Here is a 14,477-nt window from a genome sequence, read left to right as displayed (position 1 = left end):
CCATCTTGCGAAGCACCTCCACCGGAGCGTGACCCATACGCGCGTGTAAGTCGACCGTCTTCCCACTGGTCGCCGCATTCGCCGATCGCTGAGGCGTCTGGAGCCAGTAGAGTCCATCCACGAGGTTTGCCGTCGCCACCACTTGCTTGGAGCCCTTGTGCGCAATCTGCATCTTGGTGCTGTCGAACACGACTTGGAACAGGCCACTCTTGTTGATCTGTGGCACCGAAAGCAGATTCTTGCTCATGCTTGGGACGTACAGCGCGTTCTTGATCTCGATGTCGCGCTCGTCGCCGTTGGGCAGAACCACTCGTTCCACGATGGTCCCCACACCCGTGGTGGCCGCCTTGTTGCCGTCGGCCACCGAAAGTTCGCCTTCATTCCGCTCAATCAAATGAGCGAACTTGGCCTTGTCGTTGCAGATGTGGTGCGTTGCGCCGCTGTCGACCGCCCACAACCCGGACACATTCTTGCCCGTCGAAATGCCACACTCCAGTGAGACCGCGAACGCCACTCGATCATAGCCGTAGTCGTAGTTGTAGCTGGCGTCGTCGTTCCTCCACTGGGCATTGTTGGCCCCGCGTCCACGGCCATTGCCATTGCCGCCGCGTCTTGGGCCCCGATTCTCGTCCTTCTGCTTGGTCCAGCACTTGTCAATCGTGTGCCCCAATTTCCCGCAGTACGTACACTGGCGAGACTCTCGGTCGGTGTTGAACGCCTTGGCCGCATTCTCCGTCTTCACCGTCGCCGTCTTCTCGCCTTGTCTCTTGATGTGCTCATTCGTCAGCACCTTCACGACGTCTTGCGATCGTAGTTCAGCGCTGCTCATCTCCAAGTTCAGCACGACGTTCTCGTAGCTCTTGGGGAGGCTGCGCAACAGGCAGATCGCCACGTCCTCATCCTCCATCTTGGCGCCGATGCTGCTGAGCTTGGCGCTGATGTTGAGGACCTCGTTGCAATGATGCAAGACGTTGCCGCCTTCCGACATCTCCATGCTGAAGAGTTGGCGCTTCAGGTAGATGCGTCCAGCCTTCTGCGAACCACCGTACAGCGTCTTCAGGCGCGTCCACGCAACCCACGCTTCCTCGCAGTCGTCGACCACATGGTGGTAGTCCGCGTCCATGTGGAGCAACATCAGTCCGAACGCGATGTTGCTCGACTTGACGTAGTCGTCCTTGGCCCGCGAGTCCGTGAAGCTCGGCGTCGTCTCGCGGTTCACGACATGCCACGTCGACTTGGTCAGGAACACGCCACGCATGTAGCGGTTCCACGTCGCGTAGTTGTCCCCGTTGAACTTGTCAATGGAGACCTTGGTCGAGGCGTCTTCGGCAGAGGACATGGTGCTTGGGCTCATAACCTGATGGAAGGTATGGATCTTGGACACGAAGCTCGGACGAAGCGGAGGGAGGGACGTCGCAGACGGCGGGACCGGACCGAAGGCACTTGAGGGATAGAATGAAGATTCGAAAGTGATTGAATTGTTGGAGCTTACACCCTACTGTTATAGACACGCGACCCTGCGTCCTATCACCTAGTGCATCTAATCAACCATCACTCACCGGTGTTCATCCAATCATCCTACTCGTCTAATCATCGGTGGCGTAAACAACTTACCGTAATCACCATAATCAACGTGGGTTCGGATTGGACCGGTTCGGGTTAACCGGTTAATGGGTACAACTGGTACACAGTACCCAAGACCAACAACCCTCAATAGTTTGCACCGCCAATTCTGCTACGCTTCGCTTCGCTCATGGCGGGCAAGGCGTCGGTAAAGAGATAGTAACTACTTCGCAGTGCAACTACTCCGGCCTACGCGCCGACCATTGCAGACCTCCGCTACGCTCCGGTTGCAAACGGTCTCTCTAATGCCTCATATGACATATGCTACGTTGGAGTTTCGCACCAGTCGAAAGAAGTCTTACTTCCACAGACAAACTACATCATCATTGCCACTGCGATATAATTCAGATAAAATCACATTATCATCAAACTTAATGTTATGAGCCACGATGCTATTTACTTTGTGGCGAAGCACCGAACGAGAATTTCCAACTGCGATGACATCAAGCGACATGGTGACAGAACGATAGGCAGGGATCCGGCTACGGTCGCGGATCAAGAGGGTCTATCGAGAGATCTCAAGCGATTGGATAACGTCGACGCGTAAGGCAACACATATGTCAAGACAGATTACGGGCGATCGCGCTTGGACTGCGGCGTGATTCGACGTAGACCCAAGCCCGGATCGACGACCAATCTCGCAGATCTAGGGCGGCCGAGGACAGAAGAGGACGGATCGGCAGCGCACGGCAACTCGCACAGGTCATCGATCGGGAGTTGATCGCCGATCGGGATCGATCGTGGATCAGGAGGCGATCGTGGATCGCCGATTGGGGTCGATCGTGGATCGGGAGCCGATCGTGGATCGCCGATCGACCCGGATGGGAAGCACATGGGGGCGAAGCCAGGGCAAGAATCCAGTAATCGTTTGGTTGTAGGATGGTAGATGAGATGGCAGCGGTAGAGAGAGACCAGCTAAACATAAATCAGAACGCAATTTGCACAGAAGACCACAAGTGCCCTCAAGTCGTCAAGTCCCAGGAGCTACATTGGCCTCGGCAAGCGTTGACACTTCGAGTAGTGAACTAGCGGTACGGTTAAGACTGGATTAATACATTGGTCAGCTGGACCTACTCTAGTGATCTTTCTCTCGTGTGCAAGTCCTCGATCGACCGGATACTGCTTGGCCGGCGATCGCTGCGTCTCTCAATCGACCTCGATCCCGCTATAGGAAGCGGCAAGCAACTCAGGAAAGGAAGGAACACACCCGGAAAGGCAACTACAGGCCTTGGATCTACTCCAGGCCGACCGATTGAAGCGAAGAACCCTCGATCGGAGCGTATACTCGGACGCAGAGCGAAGACTACCGCGCTGCTCCACAAACTATCCCCGCGTCACACCAAGACACTCGATCTTCACCAAGTGCTGCATCTTCGGAGCCCCGAGAGAGCAGATCCAGCCCGCCGACGGGTACACAAGGTGAGAACAAGTTCAGCCGATCACGGATCGTTGGGGGACCCCCTCCGTTAGTCGGTGTCTGGGCGCTGGTGGGAAGCTCGATCAGGCCTTAACCAGATTTTGGCCGATCCCGCTACACCACAACTTCATGGACATTGATATCAATGAAAAGAAAGTCTAATACATCGCCAAGCGGGTGACTCTTTTCCAATGCTTCTTCTGTAGTAATCTTATGAATCATTGCAGATGACGAGTCGAGTGGGAGTGTTGTCAAGACTGATGTGACGACGCCTCGCCAAGCGACCGTGTGACGCGAACGCGTCATCAGTGAGGTCGGCGTGACCTTCACTGTGTTGTACCGCAATCATTCAGGTGATTACGGGACGATGATTACGTCACGGTGATTACGCCATGATTGTGGGTACATGATTGTGGGTACAAGATGGGCATCGACGTGGCGTTCTCTGATTGGATAAGGTAACTGTGTATCCAGTAGAGAATCCAGTAGGGTGTACCCAGTAAGAGGTATCCAGTAGCAGGCTTAGAGGTAGCACGCGGTTGCGAACTAAGGACCTGAATCGAATCACTTTGCATTTTGCCAACTACTGCTCAAGTGTTCTTCCTTTTGGTTATGAGCCCAAGCCCCGTCTTCCCTGACCAAGACCCCGACTACGCCTTCGCCATGGACGCCGCCCCGACCGCGACCGCCCGCATCAACAAGTTCGACGGAACCAACTTCCACACATGGAAGTTCAAGATGCAGATGGTGCTGGAGGAGCGCGAACTGTGGGAAGTGACGAGTGGGGAAGTGAAGCTCGAGCAGTGCACGACCGCGGCGGACCAAGCGACGTTTCGCAAGAAGTCGCGCAAGGCGCTGACGATCGTCTGTCTCGCGTTGGAGGACTCGCAGCTGCCGCTGGTGCGGTCGGCGAAGGACGCGCATGATGCATGGTCAAGACTCGAGGGACACTTCGAGAAGAAGAGCCTGGCGAACAAGCTCTTTCTTCGTCGACGGTTCTCCACGACAACGATGGACGAAGGTGATGATGTGCTGGAGCACATTAACAAGCTCAAGACGCTGGCGGAACAGCTCGACGCGGTCGGCGCTCCGGTCAGCGAGGACGACTTGGTAATCACGCTTCTTGCCAGTCTGAGCGAGTCGTACCAGTTCCTCATCACGGCGTTGGAATCGCGTTCCGACACGCTGACGTGGGAGGTGGTGACGTCTCGGCTCCTGCACGAGGACATGAAGCGCAAGGAACAAGGTGGCGGTGCTGACGGAACCGCGCACGCTCAAGGTCAAGCGTTCATGACAAGCGACAACGGGAAGCGCAAGGGACGGCAGGCGCAAGCGCAGAGGACGAGCGCCTGTCACTACTGCGGCGAGCACGGACATTGGATCGCCAAGTGTCCGGTGCGGATCCGCGAGAACGGGGAGCGGCAGAGGCCGCAACGAGCGAACGTCGCGCAGGTCGAAGATGACTCTGGCGACTTCCTCTTCTCGGTTGGTGGCGACACGGGTGCCTCCAAGCTGAGCGGCATGTGGCTGGTCGACTCGGGTGCGACGCAGCACATGACGTACTCGAAGGAGTACATGAAGAATTACAAGAAGATCTCTCCGGTGGACGTGCATCTGGCGGACGACGGCGTGGTTCAGGCGGTGGGGAGCGGCGACATCGTGATGTCGATGCAGACACCGCGCGGCATGAAGAAGGGTGTGCTCACGGGTGTGTGGCACATCCCGAAGCTGTCGCGCAACCTGTTCTCCGTCGGCCGCTTCACCAAGGACGTCGGGCCAGTGACCTTCGAGAGCGACGGGTGCTTTGCGGAAACGAAGGGTCTCAAGTGGAAGCTCGGCGCTCGCGAAGGCAAAGGACTGTTCAAGCTCTGCATGACGCCGAGGACGCCTGCTGACGAGGCCAATGCGGCAAGCTCGAAGAATCGCCAAGGGGACACCACGTCGTACCTCTGGCACCTTCGACTTGGTCACATCGGCCATGGTGGTCTCGACGCCATCGTCAAGAAGGGCTACGGCACTGGCATCCCAATGACGTCGGTGAAGCAGTGGGAGGTGTGCGACGGGTGCGCACTCGGCAAGCAAACGCGAGTAAGCTTCATGAAGTCGTCGCCGAACCGTGCGAAGCAAGTGCTGGAGGTGGTCCACAGCGATGTGTGCGGTCCGATGCAGACGGCGACGTTCGGAGGCAAGCGCTACTTCGTCACGTTCATCGACGACAAGTCGCACTTCTGCGTGGTGTACCTGCTACGGAACAAGTCGGAGGTGGCTGCCAAGTTCGCTGCGTTCGTCGCGTTGGCTGAGACGCAGACCGGCAAGCGAGTGAAGGTGCTTCGGAGCGACAACGGCGGCGAGTACACTTCGGGTGCGATGGCCAAGTTGTGTGCGGATCGCGGTATCGAGCAGAAGTTCACGCCACCATACACGCCTCAGCTCAACGGAGTGGCCGAGCGAATGAATCGGACGCTGGTGGAGTGTGCGCGCTGCATGCTGGAGCACGCCGGGTTGTCGAAGGAGTACTGGGGAGAAGCGGTGATGACGGCCACGTTCCTCCGCAACCGGTGTCCGACGCGCGCCATCAGTCACGACAAGTCGCCGCACCACGTTTGGACCGGCAAGAAGCCTTTGCTGGCCAACCTCAAGGTGTTCGGGTGCCACGCGTACGTGCACGTGCCGAAGGAGAAGCGGTCGAAGTTCGACGCTCGGTCGGTGCGCTGTCGTTTCCTCGGGTACTCGGAGCACGAGAAGGCGTATCGGTTTGAGGAGATCGAGAGCGGTCGCGTGTTGGCGAGCCGCGACGCGCAGTTCATGGAGGATGTCTTCGACGGTGGGAGACGCGACTACGCTTCGAAGGAGGTGTTGGTGGGTCTTCCGACAGATGATGATGAAGACACCACGGATGAAGAGACTCAGTCCGGATCAGACGAGAACAGAGAAGAAGCTGCGCGGAATCAAGACTTTGAACCCGGCAGCAAGCGACACCCGCGCACGCAGTCGCTCGAGGAAGCCGTGGAGGTTCCGAGTGCCAAGCGGTATGCGGTGCCGAGACGACAGCAGCCGCTGGACGAGATGTCTGCCGCAGCACAAGAGAAGGAAGACTTCGAGGCTGCGTACGTCGTGGATTCAGTGGGAGAGATGCCGACAACGTTCAAGTCGGCGATGGAATCCAGCGACGCAGACAAGTGGAAAGAGGCGTGCGACTCGGAGGTGGAGTCGCTCCGCAAGAACGAGACGTGGACCCTGGTGCCACTGCCGAAGGGACGCAAGGCGATCGGCTGCAGATGGGTGTTCCGCGTGAAGGAGAACCAGTCTGGAGAGATCGAGCGGTTCAAGGCGCGACTGGTGGCGAAGGGGTTCTCGCAGAAATACGGCATCGACTACGACGAGACGTTCGCGCCGGTGGCCAAGTTCACGTCGATTCGGGTGTTGTTGAGTCTGGCGGCCAAGTACAAGCTCACAGTGCACCAGATGGATGTGAAGACCGCGTTCCTCAACGGCTTGTTGGACGAGGACATCTACATGGCGCAGCCGGACGGATATGTGGACGGAGATCGACCCGACTACGTGTGCCGGCTCAAGCGTTCGCTGTACGGCCTGAAGCAGTCGCCGCGGATGTGGAACAAGACGATCGACGAGTTCATGTTGAAACTGGGGTTCAAGAAGTGCGAGTCCGACCACTGCATCTACTTGAAGCGGGACAATCACGACATGATGTTCGTGGCACTGTACGTGGACGATCTGGTCCTCGCCAGCAGCAGCGACGGGATGCTGAAGGACACGAAGCAGGCGCTGAGTGACCGGTTCGAGATGACCGACATGGGCCAGCTCAAGTACTTTCTCGGTATGGAGATCGAGCAAGATGTGGCGACTGGGAAGGTGTCGGTGCGGCAGACCAAGTTCGCGAAGGACATTCTCGAGAAGTTCAAGATGGATGAGAGCAACCCTGTGAAGACACCGCAGGATCCGGGTCTGAAGCTGACCAAGGCCATGTGCGAGGGAGGCTGCAAGCACGACGAGACCATGGCGAATGTTCCGTACCGGAACGCCGTGGGCTGCCTCATGTATCTCATGGTGGGGACTCGTCCGGACCTCGCAGCGGCAGTGGGAGTGCTGAGCCAGTTCGCAGCGGACCCATGTCCGACACACTGGCAGGCGCTCAAGAGGGTCTTCCGCTACATCCGAGGCACGAAGACGCACGGCCTCGTGTTTCAAGCGAGCAGCGAGGACGGACTGCAAGGCTACTCGGACGCGGACTGGGCCGGCGACATCGAGTCTCGACGGAGTACGAGCGGCTACGCGTTCATGATGAACGGCGGATGCATCAGCTGGCGAAGCAAGAAGCAGCGCACGGTGGCGCTCTCGTCGACGGAAGCCGAGTACATGGCGCTGTCGGAGGCCACGCAGGAGGCGGTGTGGCTCAAGGTGTTTCTGTGCGAGCTGGGCGAGATGGCGAGCGATGAAGCGGTGAAGATCTACGAGGACAACCAAGGCTCCATCGCGTTGGCCAAGAACCCGGAGTTCCACAAGCGCACCAAGCACATCGACATTCGCTACCACTTCGTGCGCGAGAAGGTGGAAGACGGTCAAGTGGTGTTGCAGTATGTTTCGACACTCGACATGCTGGCGGACATCATGACGAAGCCGATCGCGGCGCCGCAGTTCGACGCGCTCAGGACGAAGCTGGGCATCGTGGTCGCTGACGAGTCGAGTGGGAGTGTTGTCAAGACTGATGTGACGACGCCCCGCCAAGCGACCGTGTGACGTGAACGCGTCATCAGTGAGGTCGGCGTGACCTTCACTGTGTGGTACCGAAATCATTCAGGTGATTACGGGACGATGATTACGTCACGGTGATTACGCCAAGATTGTGGGTACAAGATGGGCATCGACGTGGCGTTCTCTGATTGGATAAGGTAACTGTGTATCCAGTAGAGAATCCAGTAGGGTGTATCCAGTAAGAGGTATCCAGTAGCAGGCTTAGAGGTAGCACGCGGTTGCGAACTAAGGACCTGAATCGAATCACTTTTTGCATTTTGCCAACTACTGCTCAAGTGCTCTTCCTTTTGTAAATGCCACTCATTATATCAATCTGCATCGAACGCGACACAATACGAAGACTCTTAATTATAACAAACACATCGTTGCATTTCCTGATGGAAGGTATGGATCTTGGACACGAAGCTCGGACGAAGCGGAGGGAGGGACGTCGCAGACGGCGGGACCGGAGCGAAGGCACTTGAGGGGTAGAATGAAGATTCGAAAGTGATTGAATTGTTGGAGCTTACACCCTACTGTTATAGACACGCGACCCTGCGTCCTATCACCTAGTGCATCTAATCAACCATCACTCACCGGTGTTCATCCAATCATCCTACTCGTCTAATCATCGGTGGCGTAAACAACTTACCGTAATCACCATAATCAACGTGGGTTCGGATTGGACCGGTTCGGGTTAACCGGTTAATGGGTACAACTGGTACACAGTACCCAAGACCAGCAACCCTCAATAACACCTACATGAAACCTATAAAGACCATACTGGCTGTGCGGTCGTGTCAATCGAGTTCGATTGACTTTCTGCGCTGGACATACTCATTCGTGGACGACAAGTATTTTCACAAACTTATGGCTACGTGCGCGACCAAGAGAAACAACTCTGCCGCAATGACTTGGCTGGATCGAGCTGCGCGTCGCAATTCCAAGCCACCCAAAAGGCGCCCTCGTCTGGTTAAACGAGACACATCTCAGCCACAAAAAATGATTCGATTGGATATCTAGTAATTAAAAAATAGTTCTTTGAATGTGATTGCCTTGTCCGAAACAAACTTAATTAAACCATTTGTAGTGACAGAAGGAACAGGTGATGACAGCCGTCTCTCCTTCATCCGTTGACCTCATTTCGTATTTAACCGAGAACAGGTGAGCTCCTCGTTTGCACCGCCAATTCTGCTACGCTTCGCTTCGCTCATGGCGGGCAAGGCGTCGGTAAAAAGATAGTAACTACTTCGCAGTGCAACTACTCCGGCCTACGCGCCGACCATTGCAGACCTCCGCTACGCTCCGGTTGCAAACGGTCTCTCTAATGCCTCATATGACATATGCTACGTTGGAGTTTCGCACCAGTCGAAAGAAGTCTTACTTCCACAGACAAACTACATCATCATTGCCACTGCGATATAATTCAGATAAAATCACATTATCATCAAACTTAATGTTATGAGCCACGATGCTATTTACTTTGTGGCGAAGCACCGAACGAGAATTTCCAACTGCGATGACATCAAGCGACATGGTGACAGAACGATAGGCAGGGATCAGGCTGCGGTCGCGGATCAAGAGGGTCTATCGAGAGATCTCAAGCGATTGGATAACGTCGACGCGTAAGGCAACACATGTGTCAAGACAGATTACGGGCGATCGCGCTTGGACTGCGGCGTGATTCGACGTAGACCCAAGCCCGGATCGACGACCAATCTCGCAGATCTAGGGCGGCCGAGGACAGAAGAGGACGGATCGGCAGCGCACGGCAACTCGCACAGGTCATCGATCGGGAGTTGATCGCCGATCGGGATCGATCGTGGATCAGGAGGCGATCGTGGATCGGGAGCCGATCGTGGATCGCCGATTGGGGTCGATCGTGGATCGGGAGCCGATCGTGGATCGCCGATCGACCCGGATGGGAAGCACATGGGGGCGAAGCCAGGGCAAGAATCCAGTAATCGTTTGGTTGTAGGATGGTAGATGAGATGGCAGCGGTAGAGAGAGACCAGCTAAACATAAATCAGAACGCAATTTGCACAGAAGACCACAAGTGCCCTCAAGTCGTCAAGTCCCAGGAGCTACATTGGCCTCGGCAAGCGTTGACACTTCGAGTAGTGAACTAGCGGTACGGTTAAGACTGGATTAATACATTGGTCAGCTGGACCTACTCTAGTGATCTTTCTCTCGTGTGCAAGTCCTCGATCGACCGGATACTGCTTGGCCGGCGATCGCTGCGTCTCTCAATCGACCTCGATCCCGCTATAGGAAGCGGCAAGCAACTCAGGAAAGGAAGGAACACACCCGGAAAGGCAACTACAGGCCTTGGATCTACTCCAGGCCGACCGATCGAAGCGAAGAACCCTCGATCGGAGCGTATACTCGGACGCAGAGCGAAGACTACCGCGCTGCTCCACAAACTATCCCCGCGTCACACCAAGACACTCGATCTTCACCAAGTGCTGCATCTTCGGAGCCCCGAGAGAGCAGATCCAGCCCGCCGACGGGTACACAAGGTGAGAACAAGTTCAGCCGATCACGGATCGTTGGGGGACCCCCTCCGTTAGTCGGTGTCTGGGCGCTGGTGGGAAGCTCGATCAGGCCTTAACCAGATTTTGGCCGATCCCGCTACACCACAACTTCATGGACATTGATATCAATGAAAAGAAAGTCTAATACATCGCCAAGCGGGTGACTCTTTTCCAATGCTTCTTCTGTAGTAATCTTATGAATCATTGCAGATGACAGTGGAATGGTAAATCCCTCGGGTTTTATTAGAAAACACTTACTTGATAATAGTTTATTATCTACGCTATAGATCCGCCAAGCTAGTTAAACCATTCTGCAATAATCCCAATTGTTTAATGTCAGCGGAGTGGCTAACAAATTGAAGCTTTCCGGAAGCCCAGTGTGATGGAAGGTATGGATCTTGGACACGAAGCTCGGACGAAGCGGAGGGAAGGACGTCGCAGACGGCGGGACCGGACTGAAGGCACTTGAGGGATAGAATGAAGATTCGAAAGTGATTGAATTGTTGGAGCTTACACCCTACTGTTATAGACACGCGACCCTGCGTCCTATCACCTAGTGCATCTAATCAACCATCACTCACCGGTGTTCATCCAATCATCCTACTCGTCTAATCATCGGTGGCGTACAACTTACCGTAATCACCATAATCAACGTGGGTTCGGATTGGACCGGTTCGGGTTAACCGGTTAATGGGTACAACTGGTACACAGTACCCAATACCAGCAACCCTCAATAACACCTACATGAAACCTATAAAGACCATACTGGCTGTGCGGTCGTGTCAATCGAGTTCGATTGACTTTCTGCGCTGGACATACTCATTCGTGGACGACAAGTATTTTCACAAACTTATGGCTACGTGCGCGACCAAGAGAAACAACTCTGCCGCAATGACTTGGCTGGATCGAGCTGCGCGTCGCAATTCCAAGCCACCCAAAAGGCGCCCTCGTCTGGTTAAACGAGACACATCTCAGCCACAAAAAATGATTCGATTGGATATCTAGTGATTAAAAAATAGTTCTTTGAATGTGATTGCCTTGTCCGAAACAAACTTAATTAAACCATTTGTAGTGACAGAAGGAACAGGTGATGACAGCCGTCTCTCCTTCATCCGTTGACCTCATTTCGTATTTAACCGAGAACAGGTGAGCTCCTCGTTTGCACCGCCAATTCTGCTACGCTTCGCTTCGCTCATGGCGGGCAAGGCGTCGGTAAAAAGATAGTAACTACTTCGCAGTGCAACTACTCCGGCCTACGCGCCGACCATTGCAGACCTCCGCTACGCTCCGGTTGCAAACGGTCTCTCTAATGCCTCATATGACATATGCTACGTTGGAGTTTCGCACCAGTCGAAAGAAGTCTTACTTCCACAGACAAACTACATCATCATTGCCACTGCGATATAATTCAGATAAAATCACATTATCATCAAACTTAATGTTATGAGCCACGATGCTATTTACTTTGTGGTGAAGCACCGAACGAGAATTTCCAACTGCGATGACATCAAGCGACATGGTGACAGAACGATAGGCAGGGATCAGGCTGCGGTCGCGGATCAAGAGGGTCTATCGAGAGATCTCAAGCGATTGGATAACGTCGACGCGTAAGGCAACACATATGTCAAGACAGATTACGGGCGATCGCGCTTGGACTGCGGCGTGATTCGACGTAGACCCAAGCCCGGATCGACGACCAATCTCGCAGATCTAGGGCGGCCGAGGACAGAAGAGGACGGATCGGCAGCGCACGGCAACTCGCACAGGTCATCGATCGGGAGTTGATCGCCGATCGGGATCGATCGTGGATCAGGAGGCGATCGTGGATCGCCGATTGGGGTCGATCGTGGATCGGGAGCCGATCGTGGATCGCCGATCGACCCGGATGGGAAGCACATGGGGGCGAAGCCAGGGCAAGAATCCAGTAATCGTTTGGTTGTAGGATGGTAGATGAGATGGCAGCGGTAGAGAGAGACCAGCTAAACATAAATCAGAACGCAATTTGCACAGAAGACCACAAGTGCCCTCAAGTCGTCAAGTCCCAGGAGCTACATTGGCCTCGGCAAGCGTTGACACTTCGAGTAGTGAACTAGCGGTACGGTTAAGACTGGATTAATACATTGGTCAGCTGGACCTACTCTAGTGATCTTTCTCTCGTGTGCAAGTCCTCGATCGACCGGATACTGCTTGGCCGGCGATCGCTGCGTCTCTCAATCGACCTCGATCCCGCTATAGGAAGCGGCAAGCAACTCAGGAAAGGAAGGAACACACCCGGAAAGGCAACTACAGGCCTTGGATCTACTCCAGGCCGACCGATCGAAGCGAAGAACCCTCGATCGGAGCGTATACTCGGATGCAGAGCGAAGACTACCGCGCTGCTCCACAAACTATCCCCGCGTCACACCAAGACACTCGATCTTCACCAAGTGCTGCATCTTCGGAGCCCCGAGAGAGCAGATCCAGCCCGCCGACGGGTACACAAGGTGAGAACAAGTTCAGCCGATCACGGATCGTTGGGGGACCCCCTCCGTTAGTCGGTGTCTGGGCGCTGGTGGGAAGCTCGATCAGGCCTTAACCAGATTTTGGCCGATCCCGCTACACCACAACTTCATGGACATTGATATCAATGAAAAGAAAGTCTAATACATCGCCAAGCGGGTGACTCTTTTCCAATGCTTCTTCTGTAGTAATCTTATGAATCATTGCAGATGACAGTGGAATGGTAAATCCCTCGGGTTTTATTAGAAAACACTTACTTGATAATAGTTTATTATCTACGCTATAGATCCGCCAAGCTAGTTAAACCATTCTGCAATAATCCCAATTGTTTAATGTCAGCGGAGTGGCTAACAAATTGAAGCTTTCCGGAAGCCCAGTGTGATGGAAGGTATGGATCTTGGACACGAAGCTCGGACGAAGCGGAGGGAAGGACGTCGCAGACGGCGGGACCGGACTGAAGGCACTTGAGGGATAGAATGAAGATTCGAAAGTGATTGAATTGTTGGAGCTTACACCCTACTGTTATAGACACGCGACCCTGCGTCCTATCACCTAGTGCATCTAATCAACCATCACTCACCGGTGTTCATCCAATCATCCTACTCGTCTAATCATCGGTGGCGTACAACTTACCGTAATCACCATAATCAACGTGGGTTCGGATTGGACCGGTTCGGGTTAACCGGTTAATGGGTACAACTGGTACACAGTACCCAAGACCAGCAACCCTCAATAACACCTACATGAAACCTATAAAGACCATACTGGCTGTGCGGTCGTGTCAATCGAGTTCGATTGACTTTCTGCGCTGGACATACTCATTCGTGGACGACAAGTATTTTCACAAACTTATGGCTACGTGCGCGACCAAGAGAAACAACTCTGCCGCAATGACTTGGCTGGATCGAGCTGCGCGTCGCAATTCCAAGCCACCCAAAAGGCGCCCTCGTCTGGTTAAACGAGACACAAAAAATGATTCGATTGGATATCTAGTGATTAAAAAATAGTTCTTTGAATGTGATTGCCTTGTCCGAAACAAACTTAATTAAACCATTTGTAGTGACAGAAGGAACAGGTGATGACAGCCGTCTCTCCTTCATCCGTTGACCTCATTTCGTATTTAACCGAGAACAGGTGAGCTCCTCGTTTGCACCGCCAATTCTGCTACGCTTCGCTTCGCTCATGGCGGGCAAGGCGTCGGTAAAGAGATAGTAACTACTTTGCAGTGCAACTACTCCGGCCTACGCGCCGACCATTGCAGACCTCCGCTACGCTCCGGTTGCAAACGGTCTCTCTAATGCCTCATATGACATATGCTACGTTGGAGTTTCGCACCAGTCGAAAGAAGTCTTACTTCCACAGACAAACTACATCATCATTGCCACTGCGATATAATTCAGATAAAATCACATTATCATCAAACTTAATGTTATGAGCCACGATGCTATTTACTTTGTGGTGAAGCACCGAACGAGAATTTCCAACTGCGATGACATCAAGCGACATGGTGACAGAACGATAGGCAGGGATCCGGCTACGGTCGCGGATCAAGAGGGTCTATCGAGAGATCTCAAGCGATTGGATAACGTCGACGCGTAAGGCAACACATATGTCAAGACAGATTACGGGCGATCGCGCTTGGACTGCGGCGT

At 54.2% G+C, this 14,477-nt stretch overlaps 2 protein-coding genes across 2 annotated transcripts; both read right to left on the bottom strand.

Annotated features, from left to right (window-relative positions):
• Nucleotides 1–3,734: 3,734 nt before the first annotated feature.
• PHYSODRAFT_506716 (hypothetical protein) lies at nt 3,735–4,269 on the bottom strand (the record flags this gene model as incomplete). The annotated part of the gene is made up of 3 exons (XM_009530509.1): nt 3,735–3,756; nt 3,863–3,931; nt 4,016–4,269. The coding sequence occupies 3 exons, from the start codon at nt 4,267–4,269 to the stop codon at nt 3,735–3,737; spliced, it is 345 nt and encodes a 114-aa protein (XP_009528804.1).
• A 1,197-nt stretch (nt 4,270–5,466) lies between these two features.
• PHYSODRAFT_508398 (hypothetical protein) lies at nt 5,467–5,847 on the bottom strand (the record flags this gene model as incomplete). Its single annotated transcript, XM_009530508.1, has 2 exons — nt 5,467–5,587; nt 5,624–5,847. The coding sequence occupies 2 exons, from the start codon at nt 5,845–5,847 to the stop codon at nt 5,467–5,469; spliced, it is 345 nt and encodes a 114-aa protein (XP_009528803.1).
• Between the last annotated feature and the right edge of the window lie 8,630 nt (nt 5,848–14,477).

The sequence above is a fragment of the Phytophthora sojae genome, assembly GCF_000149755.1.
Source record: "Phytophthora sojae unplaced genomic scaffold PHYSOscaffold_5, whole genome shotgun sequence".
NCBI lineage: Eukaryota > Oomycota > Peronosporomycetes > Peronosporales > Peronosporaceae > Phytophthora > Phytophthora sojae.
This window is presented reverse-complemented; position numbering and strand designations above follow the sequence as displayed.